The 22267-nt window shown below is 45.2% G+C and overlaps 2 protein-coding genes and 1 long non-coding RNA gene across 8 annotated transcripts in view; 1 reads left to right on the plus strand and 2 right to left on the minus strand.

Moving 5' to 3' along the window:
• The first annotated feature begins 583 nt into the window (after positions 1 to 583).
• On the plus strand, positions 584 to 22197 carry LOC128898206 (uncharacterized). 3 transcript variants are annotated; one of them, XR_008462739.1, is made up of 5 exons: positions 584 to 1931; positions 4387 to 4531; positions 6432 to 6508; positions 17629 to 17739; positions 22086 to 22197. It is a non-coding gene; the product is annotated as an uncharacterized LOC128898206 (long non-coding RNA). The 3 variants fall into 3 exon arrangements; XR_008462740.1 differs by lacking the exon at positions 22086 to 22197 and adding an exon at positions 20807 to 20890; XR_008462738.1 differs by lacking the exons at positions 17629 to 17739; positions 22086 to 22197 and having other exon boundaries at positions 6432 to 6790.
• Positions 6909 to 12319, minus strand: LOC104310137 (sterile alpha motif domain-containing protein 9-like). The gene has a single exon (XM_009911544.2). It carries the CDS (start codon positions 12180 to 12182, stop codon positions 7638 to 7640), a length of 4545 nt encoding a protein of 1514 aa, XP_009909846.2. The 5' UTR covers positions 12183 to 12319; the 3' UTR covers positions 6909 to 7637.
• ERN1 (endoplasmic reticulum to nucleus signaling 1) overlaps positions 15770 to 22267 on the minus strand; it is a 29450-nt gene continuing 22952 nt past the window's right edge. For all 4 annotated transcript variants that reach the window (XM_054170363.1, XM_054170362.1, XM_054170364.1 and 1 more), the window contains 9 exons: positions 22064 to 22154; positions 21581 to 21770; positions 21027 to 21126; positions 20453 to 20652; positions 20067 to 20214; positions 18905 to 19032; positions 18237 to 18360; positions 17605 to 17672; positions 15770 to 17440 (listed from right to left, as the gene is read on the minus strand). In XM_054170363.1, coding sequence (XP_054026338.1) covers positions 17234 to 17440; positions 17605 to 17672; positions 18237 to 18360; positions 18905 to 19032; positions 20067 to 20214; positions 20453 to 20652; positions 21027 to 21126; positions 21581 to 21770; positions 22064 to 22154 — 1256 coding nt within the window. In that variant the 3' untranslated portion in view covers positions 15770 to 17233. The remainder of the gene's footprint in view (positions 17441 to 17604; positions 17673 to 18236; positions 18361 to 18904; positions 19033 to 20066; positions 20215 to 20452; positions 20653 to 21026; positions 21127 to 21580; positions 21771 to 22063; positions 22155 to 22267) is intronic.

Below are 22267 nucleotides of genomic sequence, written 5' to 3' on the forward strand. Positions count from 1 at the left end.
AGTTGAAAACATACACAGTAACCAAGATCCCTTCATTGAGGGGCAGAGTGTCTTCTGCTGGCACTCCAGTGCCAGAGCTCCTAGCATTGCAGCAGTCGGGGTCTCAGAGTTGTGCAGCTTGCTGTTTTAAAGAGTTACTGGTATTGGGTGAATTTGCACCCCCTGTTTAACAAGAGATGTGGTGTGGCCCATAAAGCTCAAAGTTTGGGCTTCCTTCAGAATCGGGTCATGAGTTCATAATGTGTTCTGTGGCTTTCCTAATAAAGATGGGGGCACTTCAGTGCTTTGGAGAACATAAATCTAGCAGAAGGACTTTTTTGGTTTTTTGAAGTGTGTGTGCTTGGGATCAAAAAATCGGACCTGGAATAGTGATAGTATCTGGGTTCTGTAAAAATGCAGCTATCAGTGGCTACCACATTGTCCTGTAATAGTGGGCGTAGGGGAGAGTAAGGAAAGCTTTGAGGCAGACTTTCAAGGGATCAAGATAGAGCTGAAGTGGTTCTAAAGTGTAGCCTTTATAACATACTTTTTGAAGTTCTGGAAAAAAACAGAATTTTCTTACGTCAGACAGCAGGCAGATGCATTCTTTTGATTGTCAGAGAACTTAAGTACACTATTTGTAGATTTTGTTGTGTAGTGAATAAGTTTTTTAATTTGCCTTGTGAAGGTCTGTTAAGAGGGAGCCAGACACTTCAGCTTACTGCTTTTGCAGCCACTCATATCCTGTCTAGAACCACAGGATCCAGGATGTTATCCTCAGCCCCTAGTTCTTAGCATCCTGATGAGTCACTGTTGACTGTCCCTGGTGAGGATTGGTGTTTATACCCTTATCGTTGTTGGGAGTAGTGAGTAGTGCACCTCCTGAGCCAAGACTGCACTGATCTGTTTTAGGCTTTTGTGCTTTCTTGCAGTAGGAACAATGAGCAGTATTGCAGTTTTAATGATGACGGATTTAACTGCTCCATCAAGACTGTCTTGAACTTAAGGCTTTTATTTCTCAGGGGCTTAAAGACAGTAAAGTCTTATTCAGTAATAGAATTTTAATGCCACTATCATCTTAACTAAAAGAGAACCAACACGCAACTTGAAGAGCTTGAAAGCTTCCTTAAAATCTTCTCATATGAGCGGTTAAAGCATATATCTATTAGCTTACTGCCTGATACCAGATTCAACTTCTTGTCATTTTAGTTTCTATTGCTTACATTTTCTCCAAATGTCAACCATGTTCCCAGGTACTGTTCAGAAATGGGGGGTTGTGTGCAGAACTTCAATTTCTGCTGCCCTGAGTAGCCCTTATGTGTAAATGGCTTTTACTAACAGCAACTCTGAATTACCAGCAGTTAACACTGTAGAACCAAATGAAGCCATTGCAGTCCTTTTGAGTGCTTGGGAATTTATGTATGATTTGAGGTAAAGATGTCATGCACACTGTTTTTATTTTAGTTCTTTTTCTTTTGTCCTCTTTTTTGAGTTCTTTGCATATATATTACTTGCACTGAATTCTTTAGCTTCTGTCCCTTAAATTCTAGTGGGAAAAAGTACACTTTGTTTTTTGATTTGTAAAGTCTAGAATAAGAAAACACACTCTATGAGACTATTTAATGAAGGGACCTGGCAATGTAAGTATTGTGATTTCCTTTGTTTGTGGAAGGCAACAGGATTACTTTGTTAAACTTCTGGCTTATGTATGAAAATTATCAGAAAAGAGCAAATTGACTTTAGTTTTATAGTTGCCTTTACTTCATATGCTTTTCTTAAGCAATAAATGGCAGTAATTGAAGTTTGGCAACTTTTTTAATGAAAAAAAAAAATCAATTCTGGGTTAAACTCCTTGATTTAATACAATTTGTGTTTCTGTTAACTAGCAGCAGAATTTCAGCATTTGCTACTTACTGGTAGAGAAGAAAAATTCCACAGCACTGCCAGTACAGGTTAGTTTAATCTGTAAGTACCTGTTGTTCCTATTTGAAATAATTTGTTCAAATGATTCCACTTAAATACATGAGGGGAATTTTGGTCTCTGAAATGTGAATGTATCTGTTATCTACTACCGTTTTTAGTAGTGAGTGAACATCCTGCTTATTTTGGAGGATCTGTAATGGTTTTAACTGCACTTGTGGGTAGGTGATACCTTAAAGCACTTTTAAGGGAAATTTCACACTTCAAAGACTACCTCAAGATGTGTTTTGCACAGCTATTTTATCTTACTCCAGAGTTCCTACTCTCGCTCTGGTTTTCTTTTTTTCCCTTTTTTTTTTCTTTTAATGCTTCTGCTCTATTCCACATTCCTGGAAACTTTGGCTTTCTATTTTATAGAACATTTTACACCTTAAAAAGAAAACGGGATCTGTTTTTGGTGTGTTGGACAAAAGATGCAACCTTCTCCACAGAACAGCTGCATACATTTATTTTTAAGCTTTTTGTACTTCATCTATGTCACAGCATGGAAGATGAACACTTTCTGCACTGTAGTCCAGGTGTGACTGGATGAGCTGTAAAACTCTGCTTGAGTTCACTTCAAGGATGCGTTGTCACACTGAATTTGAGACGCTTTTGACATTGGTGGATAATTACACAGACAGTAGGTATTGAGAAAATCACATACTGATGTGGTAGCTCAACAGACCCTTCATTTTGCCAGCTCACTTGAAGGCTGTAGAGTAGTGACTTGACACCTCCAGCAATGTTGCTTACTTTAGAATTTGAGAATCTTCTGTGACACTGCAGAACGCATCGCACCAACCTAAAAAGTTTCAAAGGGATTGTATCTTCCCAGGGTGTATAAGAGTTGCACTTGAAGCCCATCTCCTAGCTTCTTCACTGCATTAGTTCTCTATTAAATTACTGTGTCTGCAGAACTAGCTTCATGCACATTTTTGGTTGAGGTGTGCTTCTCTCCACAAGGGGGAAAAAAAAGTACAATAAAATTTATAACTTATCTCTGCCTTTATTTCCTAAATCTTAATGGTAGATGTGCATGAGTGACAGGGATATCTTGCTGTGAGGCCAGTGTCCTATTCACAAGAATACATTCTTCTCTGGGTGACCCTAGCTGATACTAAATGCAGTGCTCAGTAAGAAGTTGGAGTGAGGAACTGATTGATTGCTTTTGGCTCCTGAGTTATTTTGCAGAATGTCAGTTTTGACAGTGTGCAATGTGTGCACCAGCTTGGCAATCGGTGGTGATAACTAGAGGGTAGTGGTGTTCTCTATAGTATCAACAAAAAGTGTATTTCTCCAGGGTAGATCCTCATATGAACTCCGATAGAACTTCATCTCTGAAATGTTTTATGGCAATTAATTGCGCAGGACATTTTGATAGAATTAAGTTTGAGTTTGGGGTTTTTTTCAAAATGGAACAAAAACAATACTAGAAATCTGGGCTTTCATAACCAGGTGAGCAGCTCAGCTCCTGATACACCATTACAACAGCTGTCCAGTATAATGTGGTTCACAAGTCTTCCTTTCCAGTTCTGCTGTGGTGTATATGGAACAGTGAATCATTTCAGTTTCCTTTAGATTTCTGCTTAATAACCTTGAATCACCACTTTAGAGATTCTGGTCACTGGGCAACAAACCCAGACTCCAAACTGGTTTTAGTACCTTCTTAAAGTACCTTAAAGCGTGATTGAATTATGTCCCCTCTCAGTAGCTGCACAGCCACAGGAGTTAGTGTCATGAAGGTTTTTGCTGTGACCTGGTGCTGCTTTTGTGTAAGTAGCACGAAAGGGATGGGATCACTGATCTTTTTCAAAGACAGGTGGCAAAATACCGATGCTGAATTTAATTCGAGAGAGACTGGTAAGTATGTGCCTCACTTTAATGCATGCAAGTAGCAATAACTAGCTTAACTTTATAGCATTCAGTTTATAAAGAAGATTCAAAGAAAATGTGGAGCTAACATCATTTGCATCCATTGGGAACATTCTATGACCTGTATGCTCCAGGAATGGATCATTGCACATATACACATCTGTAATGTGTGTCTGCACTTTGTAACAGTTTCTGATTAAACAGAAATCAACCACTGTTTCTGTGTATATTTTTTTTCCCTCCTCTTGAGAAGGATACTGCAAAGGACGTTAGCCGTTCCAAAGTGTAAGTATGAAGTCCACCTTCACTCACGTTGCAGTTTGCATAACTTCATGGACAATGAGAGAGCTAGTACAAACTGCCAAAATCCACTCATGTGAGCTTCATCTCAAAGACCTTTATAGCTGGAGATAAACAAGTGAATCCTTTTCCTTGTATGGCCAGTCTGCTGTCCTCCTTCACTTGCTATACAAAAAGTCGCAGGGAGTATGGAGGGAAAGTATCATAATGGCATTTTCATAAAACCTGGTAGAGAGGGCAAGCTCTTAAGTGATCTGTTCTACACCCTTTTAGAGCAAAACACTGGAGAGGTAGCCTCAAAGATGTGTCCTTGCATCTCCTGTCTACTGGACAGGAATGGATTGCTCTGCCAGTCTGGTTGGTCTTGCTTACCTACCACTGTTCCTCATACCAGTTTCTTGGAGATGGTAAAAGGCAGGTAAATACATTCTGTTAATGCTCCATTACCTGGAACAATTAATTTTGAGTTGGATATGTGTAGTGAGAAGGAGTTAACACAGTAGAGGAGCCCTTAGGGAAGACCACTTCTTAGTGTGAGCACTTCGTGGAGGTCATGTCCTCTGGCCCTTTTGGCTCTAGGGGAATCGGGGGGCATTTGAAAAGCAGGGGAACTGCTTTCTCCTAAAAACTGGCCAGGGCAAGGAACTTTGTTGCCTGGCTGGTTAAAGTGCTCCCAAGTTTGGTTTTGCAGACTCTCGGGGAATTTGAATATGACTGGGCAAAGAGAAGAGTTGATGAGTCTGTGTTTTCTGCCCTGTGAGCCTCAGCAGCTTGTTTTGCAGGAACAGACTCCAAGTGCTACTGTAGGTTTGTGCCTTTTCTCTAAATCTTCCATGGGTTGCAGGGGAAGGGTTGTGTTTGTAATACCATGATGAGGGCATTTGGATCTAAGTGTTTTGTTTCTAAGAGGTAGAAATAAGTAGCTTTGAAAAGCAAACCTCTTAGACCCTGAAGACTGTAGTGGTGGGGGATACAGGACAGCTGTACAGAATTGAGTCAAGTGCCTGCAGGCAGGAAGGAAAGAAATTGCAAGCCTGACCCTCTTTGCCAAGTCTTTTATGTTTCATCATAGTAATGGTTTGCTTTTGAAAACAAAAGCTGTGCTTTTGCCACAGCATTTGAGCAGGCTCTATAAACTAGCAATTAATGCTGTACTTCAGCTCCATGCTTTTCAGTAAGGTTGCATGGCCAGTTTCTGCTGTGGGTTGAAGCCATCCACCAGAATGCAAAAAGACAAGAAGTGGCATTTCCATTTATTTAATGCTAAATAAGGCACCCTGGGGAGATCACTTCCAAAATACCCAGGGACCCTGAGGCAGTGTTTCTGTGGTTATTTATACAGGAGCTGTCATGGTTGATTCATGGAAGTGACTGGGGCTCCTTTCCGGAGGCCACTCTAACATGCTGAAGTCCATAACTCCCTTTCTTACCTATGTTAAACTTGCACAGTAACTGAACAGAAGAATTGAAACCAGCATGTGGAAAAACCATGCAGCTGGTGAAAACAGTTCCAGATATCCTGCCTGCTCAGTCCAGAGCTTTTGAAAAAAAGGAAAGGAGAGGAGAAAAAAAAAAAAAAAGCCTTTAAAGTGCACTCTTGCTCCTGGCTTGAGATACTTCTCTGGTGCACCTTCCCAACTCGGGGAAAGCTGCCTTTGATGCACTTAACTCTGTATGGCTACTTTTAACCCTTGATCCTTCACTTACCCTGCCAGCCTGAATTTCCAGGCAAGTTGCAGCACTTTGGGAGTGTTTTTTGCTGTTCTGTTGTGCATGGGTGTTTCAGCTTGCTTAAATCGCCTGTCACAGGATCCTGATTTAGATCCTGCCAAATGTGCCAGATTTAGGTCACACAAAAAAAATTACCATTGAAGGTATTGGCAAAAGTTATTTTTAATACAATTTCATAAAAACATGACTTCACAGAATTCATTGGCAAGGGTCACTGCCACTTAATACATGGAAGGAGCAAAGGGAAACGGAGTTAGAATTGGGCTAGAATGATTCTACAGAGATGGGGGGTGAGAGGAATGAGGGAGTCCTTCCTGCTGAGTCCAGAGATTGAGAAGGGTTCCTCCTGCATTTGTAGCCAAAAGAACACAATATTCCCCGCTCCTGACGGAGTGTGGCTCAGAGGACTATACCTCTGTAGTGTCCTGGACTGAAGGCAAGGCAAGGAGACAAGTACTGCTGGCCTGCAGTCACCTGCTTTGGTTTCGCTTCCCCAGCCCAGAAGGTGAAGGCTTGGACAAGAACAGAATAATCTGGTTTCATCCTGTTTGTTCTGAATTCACAATCTCTTGCAATTCCTTTTACAGTTTTTGCCTGTGCCCAGATCTTGGCAGAAGTTGGAAAAGCAAATCCTTCCTTGCTACTGTTAGAACTGCATCTTCAGGTAGGGCAGTTAAGCGTGTGTGGAAATGGTAGCTCATCCCAAAGGTTGTTGCTTAGTTTAAATCATTAAGACTTAAGCCATTTTAGTGACAACATGGTACCAAACAAAGTGAAACTCCAGGAAAAGCAGGCAGCTATAGGATTGGAGGCTTCATGTGCCACAATGGTTGTGTGCAGACAGGAAACTCCTTTGCGTTTTTCAAATTAGTGGATCGGGATAGACAATGTTTTCAAGCTTGGATATGTACCAGCATGGGTATCCCTCAGCAGAGCCTGGCTCCATCCTTCCAGCAGTGCTCTTCACATCTTTAGAAACATCAATGAAGTCACTCTTCAGGGTCCTGTAAGGTGTGGACATTTCTTGGATAGTGCTGCAGAAAGGGTTTCACTGGACTGTGCAACTGTGCCAGTGCTGGAGCAATCATCTGGCACCAGTATCTAACTGCTGGGTGTCTCTGCACCCATCCCCAGATATACCTGGTGTACTTTGCAGTGTTTATGTGGAGATGCAATCTAAGAGTGATGTAAAGTTGGAGACCTGAGTTTTGCTGTTTTTTTCAATTGATCCTGATATTTAGAAAATGAAGGTAAAAGTTGCCTACTGTCCCTCTGCTTCTGTACTGGGTGCTGTCCAGCAGTTGCTGCATCACATTTCACATGTGGTACATGTTGCTGAGTGGATTATGTTAAAGAAGAAACATCATTACAGTGGGCAAATTCTGTTACTAACCAGGACAAGCCAGCAATTAATTTTAAATCCTAATCAGTGAGCTGAGAAGAAAGGAGTCCCCCCCATACCTGCCTGTTCCACAGCTCCATTCTCTGAATATTTGGGGGTTGGGAGAAGGAAGAATGACTCTCTTTTTGCCCCCCTGGTCCCCAGGCAAATAGTGCAATTATTGCTGCCTTTGAAATCTTAAAAAGAGTCTCCAAGACTTGCAAAAGCTTCTGTTTCAAGGTATATTTTACTAGTAGGTTTAAATTCTTCTGAGCTGCTCAGTCATGGTAGGTAACTAGTTGTCGTGCTACCTGGTGTTCAGCCAGCACAGTTGTCTTCAAGTGTGACAATGGACAGTATCAGTGCTGTATCTTCAAACAGCCCAGTAGGAACTGTTAATGTAATAAATACCTTATGTTCTGCTGACACCTGGATTATTTTCAACTTCAATTTTGAAAGCAACAAGCCCACTAAATGAAAAGCCTAGATAGAAGGTCACATTTTCATTTCCAAGGGGCACTGAGTCACGATGGAGTGGCAAGATAGGAAGCTCCTTCATGTGACCACGTGTAAATACGCTTCCGTCCCTGGTCCAACCAGAAACCCTTTTGAGATTGTTCTGAATGTTGGGAAGATTCCACACAGTTCCATGTAGCCACTTCATTCTCCTCTCATTTAAGGACCCAGGAATTGATTCGTAAATTTTAGTCTTGTGCACAATCTTGCCTAAGCCGTAACCCTTTCCCAGAAAAAAGTGGGTGTAGATTCTTTTCTTTCTGGTAGGAACATCTTTCATCTTGATGTCATATAAGCGTTTCAGGGTTTGAAGAGCTGAGCTTAGAATGTCATCTTTATCTGGATTAGGCACCTTGTCTAATGCCTCATCTGGCCAGTAGAGTAAGGTGAGCAAAAAATAGGCACTTGCTGGAAATGGTCCTTTTCCTTTAAAGAATCTTAAACTGAGCTCACGAAGAATTTGCATTGGAAGAAGTTTGCCTGATCCTGGTGCTAAGCATGCTAATGTGATGTGGCACAAAATAAAACTGATCAGATCATAGTCCTCCAGCTTGTCCCTTCGAGGGTCTTCTGTGTAGAAACTTAGGATCTTTTCTAGCCTCTCAGCTGATCTATTCTCCTTCTTATCTGCTAAGAATGACAGGATATTGGTGACACTGCCTCCACCACTCTTGTAAATAAGCATGCGTCTAATCAGCTGGCTCTTCGGGCCACCACTGCTGTCCTCAGTAAGTGATGAGACGAAGAATTTGGCATATACCTCAGACTGCCTTTTTAGCCATTTTCTGGGATTATAGATTTGTTCCTCCTTTTCATCTGTTTCATCTTCCTCATCCTTCTCCTGGGTTTTATCTGTTTGGAAATAACTTAGGTCTTCTGAAATCCATTCCAGGGCATCAAACAGGTTCTGGCGTAAGCCTTTTAAGTGGCAGTGAAGTGCTCCCCATGGTTTTCTAATCTCTTCAGGAATGTAGTCTGTGATCAGGTATTTCACAAGCTCAGAATGTTCCCCTTCTGGACATCTGCGGAACACGTGGACTGTGGACAGGAAGCGAAGAAGGCGACACCCTACTTCCACTTCTCCAAAATAGCCAGCGTTGTTCATACTGTCACGATCTCTATTTGCAGCCTGTTGTGCAGCCCTGAAGCACTTCATAGATGTAAGAGCCAGCTTTATCTTTTCAATGATGTCTTCAGGAGTGTCCTCCTGTGTCTTTTTATCCACTCTGAAACTAAACCATTTCCTGTAGACTTGACCTTCTGTATCTAAAATATAAGAATCATTTGGCAAATGAAATTTTGCAACCTCTGCCCAGTATTTTGCATCTTCAAACTTCTCGTTGTTGTAATGCAGTCTGGCAAGCTGCTGAGCAAAGAAGGGATCTTCGTCAAGGATTTCATAGGCAGCTTTCAAAATGGCGATAGCTTTTTCACAGCCTTCAGCTTTACAGATCTGCTCAATGAATGGGGAGAAAAGGGTGTCAGTACTGTCACCTCTGCTTCTCTTACCACGCCGAATAAACAGATCTCTGATGAACTTTATGAATTCATCTCGTCCAAATCTATTGTCAAAGAGCGTCTTTTCCTGAAGAAGTGCCATTGCGAGTTGACTTTGAGGTTGATTTCCTGAAAGCTGCTGCAGAATTTCGTGTGCAACCAGACAGTGTATTATCTGAACAGAGGAAATATAGGTGGTACTTTCCCTTAGCTCAATAAAGATCATTCTTGCTTGATCACTCAAGTGATTTTTAAATTCATATAGTCTGCATTTCCTTTCTGTGTATATCCCCAGTCCCAGAAAAGCCTCACAATGTGACAAGGAAAGGTAGGAATTGGGTACATAAAAATTGAGGAAAGCCACATAGTGCATCAAGCATGTATCCCGAGAGGAACGGTCGATGTCTTGCAGTATGTGCCCTACAAAGTCTCTCACGTATGTTTCATTGAACTCCTCACACATCAGGACAAAGGTGAGTATGAATTCTGGCTTGATATCCTTCTGCTTCAGTTTTTCAAGTTTAGTTTTGAACAGACTTTTCTCTGAGTCTGTCAGCTTGTGAGTGACAGCAACTGTGTCCAGGGGAGAAGCCTTGCAAAGCCTTTCAGGGTCATTGGATCGTCTACAGCACAGGAGGATGAAGTAAGGTCTAGGGGAATTCATTTTCCTAGTTGCTACAGCATCCACTAACTCATTCCTTAGTTCTTCTACATAGTCTTCATCGTAATCTTCAATTAGTAGGAGTACAGGCAGGCAACGACTAAAATCTTTCTCTTCATAGTCCCTAAATGCAAGTGCATGCTCACACACGGTTGCAGGTGAGTATGAGGTTTTGATAACGGCACATCTTACATCCTTTCTTTTTTTCCATAGCACTTGCCGTGCGATTGTGCTTCCCCCACTTCCAGGATGGTGAAATACCTTTAGTTCAGCCACGGAATAATTGAGTCTGTTTTGTTGTAAAATGTCCTCAAGGAGCTTGCTGGCATCCTTGCATGCTTCACGTTCAATGATTTCCCCGCAGCGTCTTCTGTCAGCCAGCCAGAAGTTCTCCCAGGTGATTTTTTTCCCTCGGTAAAAATTTTGTTCTATTTCTTGTATTTGTTTTTCAGTCAAAACATCTAATTTGATATCATCACATTGGTCAGTACAAAGGATTTCTAGGGAAAACAGCTTCTCTTCTTCCAGTGAGGGAAGTGTACACAGCCCTCTAGTGGAAACTGGCAGGTGTCTGGGCTGTGCTGTAGAAGGCAGCATTTTTTGAATGGTGGCATCCACATGACTCAGTTTCATACCCACCACGCTGCATTTTTCTAGTGTCTTCATGCTGCAGTACGCCTGAGCTAGATGAGCCCACTTGAAGTAATTCTCACTGGACTCTGCAATGCAGACAATGTACTCGGTGCCATTCATCTCAGTGTAGAACTCCTCAAAGGTATCCACAAGTGGCTTCTGCACTGGTGACAGCAATAGGAAAAGCACAATGAAGGACCCCTTGGGCAGGATCTCATCACAGATTTGAGTAATTGCTTTCTTAAGATACTTCTTTTTCATTCTAATCCACGTGTTTTCGTCACACGGCTTTTCATCCCCAAGGAAGTCGCTGCGCCCGTTGCAGAACACCCAGCTGGTCTGATCAAAGAGTCTGGAGTGCTTCTGATGGGGAGGGTTGCCAGTCTTGCTCTCATTGCAAAAGTCTTGTAAAAAATAAGACCTCGTGGCATGGTGCTCTTTGTATTTGCTGTACAGCCCAGACACGTTGGAGTCTTCATCAAAGTCAAAGACACAGAAAATGTTCAAGCGCATTAAAAACTTGATACAGTTCAGATTGTCCTTCTCACATCTGTTTGTCACAAGTATGTACCACAGGGAATCATCCATGTAGCTTTTGCCATCGTTCAGTAGAATTGACAACTTTCTCCCTAAATTGGGAGGTATTTCTGCATGTACTTGGGTGCTGGAATGCTCGGCTTTTTCTCTCTGAGTGTCCCTGTCCTTTAAGTCCTTAATGAAAGTAGCCAGTTTGTTGTGCTCTACGAGCTCAGACTTTGCTCCCAGTCTCTGGTAGACAGCTCTCTCTTTCGTCAGGATCACCTTCTGGCTGCCCTCCTGGTATTTTGGCAAATACACTTCAAAGAAGATGCTGTCCTTTACTAAACAGGATGTGGGCTCAACGTCAACCTCCACCACAAATCTTTGTTCCTCAGAATCTTTTGAAATCACTTCAACAAAAACAGGTGGGTGGATGCATTTCCTTGCAATTTCTTGCGTGTTTTCACAGAAACATTTTTCTATGTAATCCAGCGCGTCCACATAGTGCTCCCGCTCTCTGACCTTGATCCCAATGATCTGGCCATGTTTCCAGCCCTTGTCCTCAACACTGTCCATGATTCCGAAGTGGATGGTGCCATTTGTTCGGATGTTCATGCAGGCTGAAGCAAATCTTATCACTTCACTGGCAAATTTTGATTGCAGCTGGTTTTTGTTCAGTTCTGCAGCAATGGCAAATGATTTGTATTCATGGCAAGGAGTGATTAAATCATTGACTCCTGTTTCTGGAGCCAGAACTTTGTCCTTCACATATTTGAAATCACTGTTCTGGCTTCTAAATGGGCGGCAGTTGCTGAGCTGCAGAGTTTCATCAGTGGTTTTAACCTGGGAGCTTTTAGTTCTTTGCTTCCTGCTGGACTTGGAAGCTGTGTTGTCTTTGCTAGTTTTATCTGCTGGATCACAGCTGTCTCCAGTTGAAGTGTTTGGAGCTGAGGTATTTCTGGGTATTCCTGGATCTGTCTGTGCCTTGGCTGTGTCAGACGTGCTGCTGGAACACTTGGCTTGCTGTGCGCTGTGCTGGAGATGCTTAAGTTCATTTCTCTTGCAGATTAACATATAGATTTGGCCTCCCTTCATACCTATGCCTTTGAGGAAAGCCTCATCCACTTCCATCAGTGCTGGACCTGTCACTTCTTCTGCACAGAGTTTTTCTACATACTCTTTCTTGATTCCAGTAGATTCTAGCCAACATCGGACGTGGGTCTCATCCCATTCGTTCACAGGTAACGTTTTGTAATCTAGAAGTTAAAAACCACAGAGTAGTAATGCAGACTGGAAACAGATTAGTGTGCTTGTAATCCTTGCAAGGAACGATTGTTTGCTTTCTCTCAGGCACAGTGAGAGACTCTGTCTTAGCTTTTCAAATGTGTTGGTTCTGATGGCCTTAACCTTAATCAAAAGCAGTCCTGAGCAGTGGTACCAGACTAATAAATTAGTGGAGCAGAAAAACATGATGGAGGTTTGGAAATGTGCTGCAAAGGGATTCATGGAAATAACCCAGAATGCTTTTTGAAGGGAATGATGGGCTAAGATTATCAGAACTGACAGGAGCTGAGCTCTCTAAACCAGAGAGGTTTGGGTAGATAGTCAATTTATTTTCTGAGTCAATTTATTTTCTGCTAAATGAAGATGGCATCAGTACAAACCATGAGATTGTGTTAAGAGTCCTTACTAGATCCCCACTAGAGATGGACCCTTAAAATGTAGATATTATATGCAAATTACTACATATGAAGTACAAGTTTTCTGAAAGCAACACATACCCATTGCCTTTGATGAGGGAAATCCTGCTGGTAACGAACAAAACCCTAGAGGGGAGAAAGAATAACTTGTCTTTAGATTAGCATTCCTGTGTTAAAGCTGCCTTGTGCTTTCCCACCCTCCTCCCCACCCCATTTTTGGTCCAAGGTAGTTTCTGCACCTTTAAAAGCCTGCTCTTGCCAGCTGCTCTGCCTCTACAGCTGTGCTGTCTGAAGGCAGCTGCTCTGGCAGGGGTGTGAAAGAGATGGGGTTTTGCTGGAGAAGTGTCTGAGAGCTGTGCTCACCTAACAGCTCCTTCTGTTAGGTAGTGGAGGAGTCCTAGAGCTAGCCACTGTGTCCCCTAGGCTGCACAGTATCTCTTGCTTTTTGTCACTTTCTTTCTCTCTCCCACTCTTCCTTTCTCTGCTTCTTCCTCCCTCACACTCCTCTTTTTCTCCCTTTTATTTGCAGGTACTGTTCCCCCTCCACCCATTTTGTTCACACCAATTTTGGTGCTCCCTGTGTTTTCCATGAAGCAGTTTGACTCTCTGCCTAACCCAGCTGAAGTCTCTTTTTACTTGGCTGGCCTGGCCAGTGACATCTCTGCCTTGCTCAGGCTTCATTTATAGGGTGCAGAGGTGGACTGCAGCAGGCATAATTCTGTACTGAGGAGGAAACAAGTGAAATGCTCCTGCTCAGCCTAGCACCAGACACGTAGATAGATTGTCACAGTCATCAATAACTATCTGTGAGCTACAGACTAGTCAAGAGGAGTCATACTGGCACGGGTGTGGTGGTGGTGGTCCTCTTATTGTGGTGTGAAAGCTCAGCTCTGTGCTGGTTCAGCAGGTGTCTGCAGCCCAGCCATCCCCATCACCACAGCTCGTGGTGCTACAGCAGTGACACTCACAGCTCTCAGTCCAGCTGTAGGAGGAGCAGCCAGTCCAGCCAGAGTAAAAGCCAGATGTGGGGCTGCACAAGCTCCACACAACCTCTGAAAGTACAAAGGGCAGGGGATGACCATGGCTTGGCAATAGGTGAGTTCAGCAGAAGGTGATGGTTTGGGCAGCTCTTAGGCCTAGGAGAATAGGGGCTGCTAGGAACTGCTGCATGGAGCAAGTGCACATTTGCTGTTCCAGCACCTGGGAAGCCCTGTGGGAAGCCTGTGGGCTGACTGAGGTGCCAGCATGGCCAAGAGCTTCGGTTTAAGGACTGACTCAAAGGGGGACCTGTTAGAGGATTGCTCTGCTGTGCTCTAGGTGTAAGCAGACCCCTCTGGAGGAAGTGTAAGCAGTCTGCCTAGGGACAGTGGAGTCCAATTCCTGCTGCCGGTGCAGCTTCCCTGAGAAATGGGGATAAGCCCACCCCTGAAATACTGACCTTTGAGTGCCTTTGGCTGCCACACCATGCCCCAGGGCTGTATGTCCCTCCTGTGCTTATCTGTCTGTCACAGCCTGCTGTGGTAGATGACGTCAGACAGGGTTTGGGGAGAAAATGAAACTGAACTGGGAATAGAAACTAGAGTGGGGGCGTGGCAGGAGGCGGGCAGTGCTGCGCTGGCTCCTCCGAGGCTGCAGGACCGTGTGCTGCTTCTCCCCCTGTTTTTAAGAGCAGCCGGGGCCGGGGGGGCGCGGAACGGACGACGGTGACCAGCAGTGGTTTCGAAGTCTGCAGCCTGTGTGGGCTCAGTGGGACCTGGATGCTGTCAGATGCATGGGTGGCAAGGGAAGGGACGGAGCCCGGGGCGGGGGGGGGGGGGGGGAGGGGCGGGGCACCCCCTGCCCTGAGTTGCTCGGTTGATCCCATTTAGCTACTGCTGAGCAGCTCTTTTCTTGGGATGGGGACAGCGTAGGGAGATCCTCACTTTCCCCAGGTCTGCTACAGTAAAGCAACTCCATCAGGTAAAGAAGAACCTCCACTATCTACTGTCCCTTGCCTCCCCACACAAGCAGGGCTTACCTTGTAGAGGCTGCAGGTCACAGAACTGTCTCCAGAGTTCTACTGCCAGAGGCTGCCAGCAAGGAGAATGTTTCCAGAGTGAAGGGAGGGAAGGTCTTCTGTCTGCCAGGCTCTGCCGGCTGATGGCCCAGCAGCACAGGCAGGAACCCTGGGAGTGTTTCTCCAGTGCTCCTCTGGTGTTCTTTGAAATACATCTACCAGTACCTGCCAATGAAATTGGGAACCGCTGCGGAGGAAATGATAACCCTCCAAGTCTCCACCCACTTTCTGACGGTGCTGTTACTGGTTGGTGCTGCCTTCGCAATCCAGCATGGGAGGAGCTCTTTTGGATGGCTGCCCAGCAAGGCTGTGGGCTGTGCCCCACAAAACAGGTATGTGTCAGGGTGCTTGGCCACAAGGTGTGCTGGAATATTATTTACTTTTCTGTTTTAAAATTGGGCAGATTCACCCTGACTCAGCCCCCCCCATACCTAGTGAAGAGAGTGGCGGGCTCATCAGCCTCTAAGAGCGATACAGGATGGCTGTGATGGAAGGTGCACTTTCAGCCTTCTGCGTTGCAGCAGCCAAACCTGTCTTGCAGACATTTCCTTCCTGTAAATCATGTCATTTCTCAGCTCAGTTACACACACACGAGTGTGTCTGTGGATGTCTCCACTGCGCAGCAGCAAAAATTTGGCTAGCAGGAAAAGAGTGGTGAGCTGGCCCCCACTCTGGGAGCAGGATGGGGTGGGAGCCAAATGTGGTGGCCACAGGCCAGCGCAGCTGCAGGCATTCCCCCTTCTCTGTTCACCAGCTCCTAGCTTTGAGAGTTATGGGAGCCTAAAACATGGCATTTCCTCAGGTACACACCACTGAATGCTGTGGGTTTGAATCTGAGTACAAGTCTTTATTTAGTAGACTTATAAAAGAACTTTACATAAGAAGTACAAAAATAGGAAATAGGCTTTGAGTCTTCTTAGGTAAAACTGCCAGGTGTTTTGTTTGTTTCCTTTTTTTTCCCCCAAGCTTCAAAACCAGGTAACTTGCACGTTTGGCATCTTAGGTGAATTGCTCTCATACATTGTAAAACTAGGAAAAAAACTTCCTAGAAATTAGCTCCAGAAAGGTAGCCAAATGTCCCAAATCCTCCACCTTCCTGCCAATAGTTTATTGGTTTAAGACACAATGGCACAATCACACAAACTCCTTCCATGATTTCTGTTGAAAGATGCAGTATCGCTTTGCTCTGCCTGTCACTCTAATACCATTAACAATGAACACAACCCTGCTCAAGGATGCTGTGGTGGTGCTTTACCTTGGGACCACTTGGATTTGATACTACTTTGTAGTAACAATTAAATAAATATAAATAGGTTAAATAAATATGTTGTAAAAGAACACCCCACTTGCCCTAGGATTCAGCATTTCTTCATCCTCCACACACACTTAATGCTTTGTCACAGCTTTAGGGACAGTGAAAGGAAATACTGCATCTTCAGATACAGGCTCACATGGCTGTGCCCAGCAGCCACACAGCCAGCCCAGGGGGTTCCGCTATAGTTTTGTCACACCTGCTGCAAAGGTGGCCTCTGATTTCACTCTTCTGTGCATTTCACTCCTTCCTGTTCAACTCCTTTCTCCTACGGCTCTGCAGCTGGTAACGCTTCTTTGTAAGGCAGTGAGGAGCCCTTACAGCAGATCATGGCTTAGCCCCTCAGAAGCAGCACACAGGTGAGGCTGCTGTTTTCCTGCAGGTACCTGTGTAGGGCTGTGCTGACACTGATTGCTGTCAGGGCCTGCCCAGCCTCTGCTGTGAATACTGTGAATGCTCCTGGGCTGATACTGAGCCCATGAGGCTCAGTGGCACAGTCAGTGAACCTTTCACTGATTTTTCAGGTCAGTGTTTTTAGAACTTAATTGTATCTGCTCAGGTGTAAGGGGCAGGACTGACAGAACAGAAATTGTGCTCTTTTCCCTCTTGTTTTCAGTAATCACAAACAGTTCTGTTACAATCACCGTGGTGCACCCAGCATGTAATGTGGCAGCAGTGCAATGGCAGGCTCTGATGATTTGCTACAACTAAAGGCTCCTTTTGCAGATCCCAGCCCCTAGTAATTGGATGATTTTAATCACTGTTATCTTGATTCTTTGCAGTAAAACATATTAGTTATGGAATCCTGTACAGTACAGGGATGGCGTGTGACCATTAGATCCAGCTTTTGCTCTCCATTTTCACTGTCTTGAAACCTGCCTTAGAATAAGTCCAGCACCAGCGTTCATTGCTCTGCTGAAATCACCCTTTGCCCCTTGGGCTCCTCCCATCTCCTGATCCAGTGCAGGCAGAGGTACAAGGCACTTCATGGAAGCTTGGTTTCTTCAAAGAGAATTCAGCTCTTTGATCCCATTTTTCCCTGCTAAAGGTAGGTGTTTCACAGCCCAGTGCTTGGAATGTTGGTCCCAGAGAAGAAAGCTCCATCCCTCTGCTTTTAAACAGTGTCTCCTGCAAGGCTCAGCTCTGCAGAGTCCTGATGATAGTAATGCTGAAACAGTCTTTCCTGGCAGCAGATATGCATTGCCTTGTAGGTGTGTAGGAGCAGGTGAGGGAAACGAGCTGTGAAGTAACGTACAAAATCATCTGGGATGGAGCCCAGAGTCTCCTGCACCTCTGGAGGCAGTTCTCTGTAGTGGTGCTTCTGTAAAGGAAGAAAGTGCCTCAATAGAGCTGTCTTCTCTGTGGACACAGTAGCCCCAGAGAGTCTCTTAAAGCAGCTCAGTACCCTAAGCAGGGTCAGAGATGTAGGCTGGAACCTGGCAGCAGAGCCAGAGTGTATGTTGCTTACGGGAGGAAATCATTTACCTTGTTTCTCATTGCCCTCAGCAGATCCCGCACAGAGCCTCCTTTATACGATCGGAATTTGCGAAGGTCTGCAAAGGAAGTGACAAGATTCCTTGGTGTCTTGGTGCAGTTTGAGTTGCTGGCCTCATAAGCAAGGTATGTGTACCCACTCCACTGTCACATAGCAGGACCTTCTGATATAGTGTGAGGTGTCCCTGCCCATGATGGGGGGGGCTGGAGCTGGATGATCCTTGAGGTCCCTTCCAGCCCTGACAATTCTGTGATTCTTCCCTGAAAGGATTCCCAATCAGTGGGGTACACTCCCTAAGGAAGTAGGTAGGTGGATCCCCATCCCTGGAGGGCTTCCAAAGATGCATCGGTCTGGTCCTGAGGGCCATGGTTTAGTGCCAGACTTGGTAGAGTTAGAGAATGGTTGGACTCTGATCTTGGTCTTATCCAACCAAAAGAAGTTTCTGAGTCTACATCCTTATGGGTGTGCTTCAATAAACATGGACTTAATTCTGAGGAAGTGCTTTGCTGGCATGTGAGAGTCACATTACCAAAACTGAGAGCATTACCTTCACTTTCCTGTCCCAGCAAACTGGGAGCAGCAGCACCAAACTCCTTTCCCCTCTGATAAACACATCCATTACCTGTCTGAAGAGGAACTGTGATGTGCTCTCTCCAGTCCATCTTCACCACCTCTCTTCCACCTCTTTCTAATTGCTTGACGATTGGACCATCTAAAGATTCTTTCTCTATCCGGTCACTGACATCCTGCAAGCAACACCCAGATTGTTTCTAGTTTTATTTCCAAGCTTTTTCTTGCGGCTTCTAGCCAATGGCAGCCTGTTGTGATAGTGGGCTTAGGGTTCTACTGCCCTCTATGACAAAAGGCAATGGAATGGATTATACTTGGGCGTGGGGTACCGGCATTTATGAGTGGTTTTATCATCTGCCAGAGCCTTTTAATCACAGAACAGATGAGGCTGGAAAGAATCTCAGGTCCTCAGCCCGTTCTCACACAAGGATTAAGAGTGCATAGTCACTGAAAACAGGCCCTGCAGGGCATTCTGCTGGAGCCCTTCCTCACCCCAAACTAAGTTGCTAACATTACCTTCTCGCCTTGCTTAAAAGATCTGTGTAAGACTAAGCCAGTTTCTTACGGAATACCATGTAGATACTACAGCTTTTTCATTCCTCACAGGAAGGTTGTCGATTCTGTCACCTCAAACATTTACAAAGCTAGGTGAGACAGTTTGATATCTGAATGGCTACAGGAGCTCTTAGAACTGAAAGGATAAAAAAGGTCAACACAAACCTGAAAAAACTGGAGCTGTTTCTCTAAACTCCAAAAGAATGGATGTTTTAGCACACAGCTGGCAGAGGGCCGTTTCTGAGGGTCCATGTTTATCATCTGCTCTATTAAATCACGAGCAACTATGTCTTCTGCAAGGAAAAGGGTGATAGATCTTAGGCTGTAGGGAACTCTAATGGTTTGTATGTTAGCAAACAAGAATCATAAAATCAATAAGGTTGGAAAAGACCTCAGAGATCATTAAGTCCAACCTATCACCCAACACCTCATGACTAACTAAACCATGGCTTCAAGTGCCACGTCCAATTAGTTTTTTAATACCTCCAGGAACGGTGACTCTACCACCTTCCTGGGCAGCACATTCCAATGGCAAATCACTCTTTCTGGGAAGAACTTTCTCCTCACCTCAAGCCTAAACTTCCCCTGGCATAGCTTGAGACTGTCCTCTGGGAGAAGAGACCAACCCCCACCTATCTACAACCTCCTTTCAGGTAGAGAGCAATAATGTCTCCCCTGAGCCTCTTCTCCAGGCTAAACAACCCCAGCTCCCTCAGCCTCTCCTCATAGGGCTTGTGCTCGTGACCTCTCACCAGCCTCATTGCCCTTCTCTGGACATGTTTAAGTGTCTCAATATCCTTCTTAAATTGAAGGGCCCAGAACTGGACACAGTACTCAAGGTGTGGCCTAACCAGTGCTGAGTAGGGCACAATGATTTCCCTGCTCCTGCTGGCTACACTATTTCTGAGATGCAGGCCAGGATGCCATTGGCCTTCTTGGCCACAAAGGCACACTACTGGCTCATGTTCAGCTGGCTGTCAACCAATACCCCCAGGTCACTTCCTACTTCCTCCAAGGCAATCTTGAACCCTTGCCCCAATAGCTCAAGTTCCACTCTCATCAATACCCTGGGCACCCAACAGAGTCAGTTGTGGTGAATTGGCGCCAGCAGGGCAAAGTTCAGCTCCTTCCTTATCTTTAAGTATAGGAAGGTTCCAAGCTGTGTCTCCCAGAGGTGCTTGAGGATATTAACTCTAAGCACTTGAGGCATACATTAGGAGTACAGCTTTCACCACTGCCAGGCTGGGACTCAGCGCAGGTCATGGTCCCGTCACTCCTTTGGCATTTTGGCCCCCCTGGCAAGGTCCCTGCCCGCCACAGCGCTTACCATGCCTCCCTGCGCTCAGAGACTCCAGGCTGTAGGCGCCCAGCAGGATGTTGGCCTGGCGCTGCAGGGACTTGCCGAAGGGGTGGCTGCCCTCAGACACGACATAGTAAAAGACACAGCCAGCAGAAAAGATGTCCACAGTGTATGTCTGCAAAGAAACAGCCCGCAATAGCAGGAACACATTTGCTTCCCTGAAGGCTTTGATTATAACTTGCTGGTTATTTGGCATCTAAGAGCTGAAGAAAACATTTCAGAATCACATACCCAGCTGCAAGCCAGCATGAATGCCCAGGCTCTGGGTGCTGCACAGCTTAAGGCCTGGCTGCAGCACTGTGCCACCTCTTGGGTGTGCTGCCTGCTCCCAGGGGAGCTGGGTGGAGACTTACGGGGTTCTCTTTGCAGTCTTCACTCAGCATCTCTGGGGCAATCCAGCCTTCGGTGCCTGGCACCCCCGAGCGACGGCTGAAGCTGTGCCTGCCCACTGCCAGCTTCTTGCACAGGCCGAAGTCTGAGATCATTGCTTTGACTTTGCCATGGGCGTTGGGCATGGAGATGAGGATGTTATGGGGCTTCAGGTCCCTGTGGACTGTTACAAACACCACTTCAGCCCAGCTCTTACTGTGTTTGCATTGTTAACCTTTCACAGGGCTGAGCCACCATGCATTAACCCAAACTCCTAACATCAAACTACTGTCTTTGGCAGGGGCTCATCACTCACTCTTGTATTCCATCACAACCAGGCATTGTGTTTTGTGTGACTTGTGCCCCAAAAATGCCTCACCCTGAACACAGCCATGATGCACTTGACTGCTTCCGTGTAGCAGTATGTTAGCAGGACAAGACCCCTGTCAAAAGACAGACTCTGCTGCCAGCACCAGGTGAAGCTTCTAAAATCAGTTCTGGAATTGATTAAACAAGCTCCCACCACCTCCATCCATCTGACCCAAGAGGCTTTCTTACCAATGCTAAGGGAGTGCAGGTAGGCCAGGCCAGATGTTGTCTGTTGCAGGAGTGTGATGGGTTGTAGGCCATGGTGACTGAAGGCCTTCTGCTCCACATACTGTACATTACAACAGAAAAAGAGAAGAGTCAACCACAACATTACTTATCATTGCCCTCTGCTATCTCTTCCCCCTCCAAACACAGAAGTTAGGGTCAATTGTGGTAGTGGAAGGTGATGATTAAATGTCATTCAGATAGCACTCTGCTCCAGAGGCAAGAGTCTTCAAAGTCCAACTGGTAGGAGTGGAAGGATGATGAGAAGGGTGTCCTTCACAGGAAGAGAAATTAAAGGACAAAAGCTTCTGTCCTTAAATCAGTACAGAGTTAGGGATATCTCTGTATGACATCCTGTGCACACTCCAGTTCTAAAGTGTGTAGCTGTCACAGAGGTGATGGTGGAGTAACTGCAATAGCTCCCGTGGCTGGCACTTCAACACCCTAAGGTAAAAGAACCTGAAGGCCTTCCAGGGAGGAGTTCCCCTACTCCTGCAGGTTAGCAGGCGAGCTCTCACCTCCTGCAGAGTGGCAGCGCAGAGCTCGATGGCTATGTACTGGAACTGCCGGTCCTTCTCCGTGCAGAAGTAGCGGATCACGTTGGGGTGCTCATCCGACTCACGCAGCAGCTGCACTTCCCGGTCTGCAAAGCTGAAGCACTCAGGAAGAATTCTTTTCACTGCAACATCACGGTTATCAAATGTGCCCCTGCAGGCAGGAAGGAAAGCCACATCACCCTGCTGGACTCTGACGTTTTCCAGAGGATGGTTAAAGTGTTCCTCGTGTTGGAAACACACTTGGTCATTAAACATTTCTAAAGGAAGTAAAGGATCTTTTGGGAGGGAGGGAGCGCTGCATGAAAATAATTCTAAGTACTCTGCCAGAAGCTTCATTTCCGCTCACATTAGCTATGTGGGGAGGTTAATTTAAAACAAAAAAGACCTAACACAACCAAGACATTGCTGGTCTGTTTAATGCTGACTGCACATATTGACTCCTACCTGTAAACAATTGTCCCCTCAGCTCCGTGTCCCAGGACCTCTTTTGGGTTAAAGGAAATCTTGCCGACCATCACTCTGTGTGCATCTTCATCTGGAAAGAAGGGAAGGAGCAAGGATGGGTTGAGTCAGCCTTTACAACAGCACATCCTTCAGGACTGGTAATTACAAATCTCTTTGCTTTCCTTTAAATGAACACCACAGGTG

Source organism: Dryobates pubescens, chromosome 20 (assembly GCF_014839835.1).
Source record: "Dryobates pubescens isolate bDryPub1 chromosome 20, bDryPub1.pri, whole genome shotgun sequence".
Taxonomy (NCBI): domain Eukaryota; kingdom Metazoa; phylum Chordata; class Aves; order Piciformes; family Picidae; genus Dryobates; species Dryobates pubescens.

Bases quoted from the DNA above. Each gene is read 5' to 3' on its own strand.
- LOC104310137 (XM_009911544.2), bottom strand. From the start codon at position 12,182: ATGGAAGTGGATGAGGCTTTCCTCAAAGGCATAGGTATGAAGGGAGGC.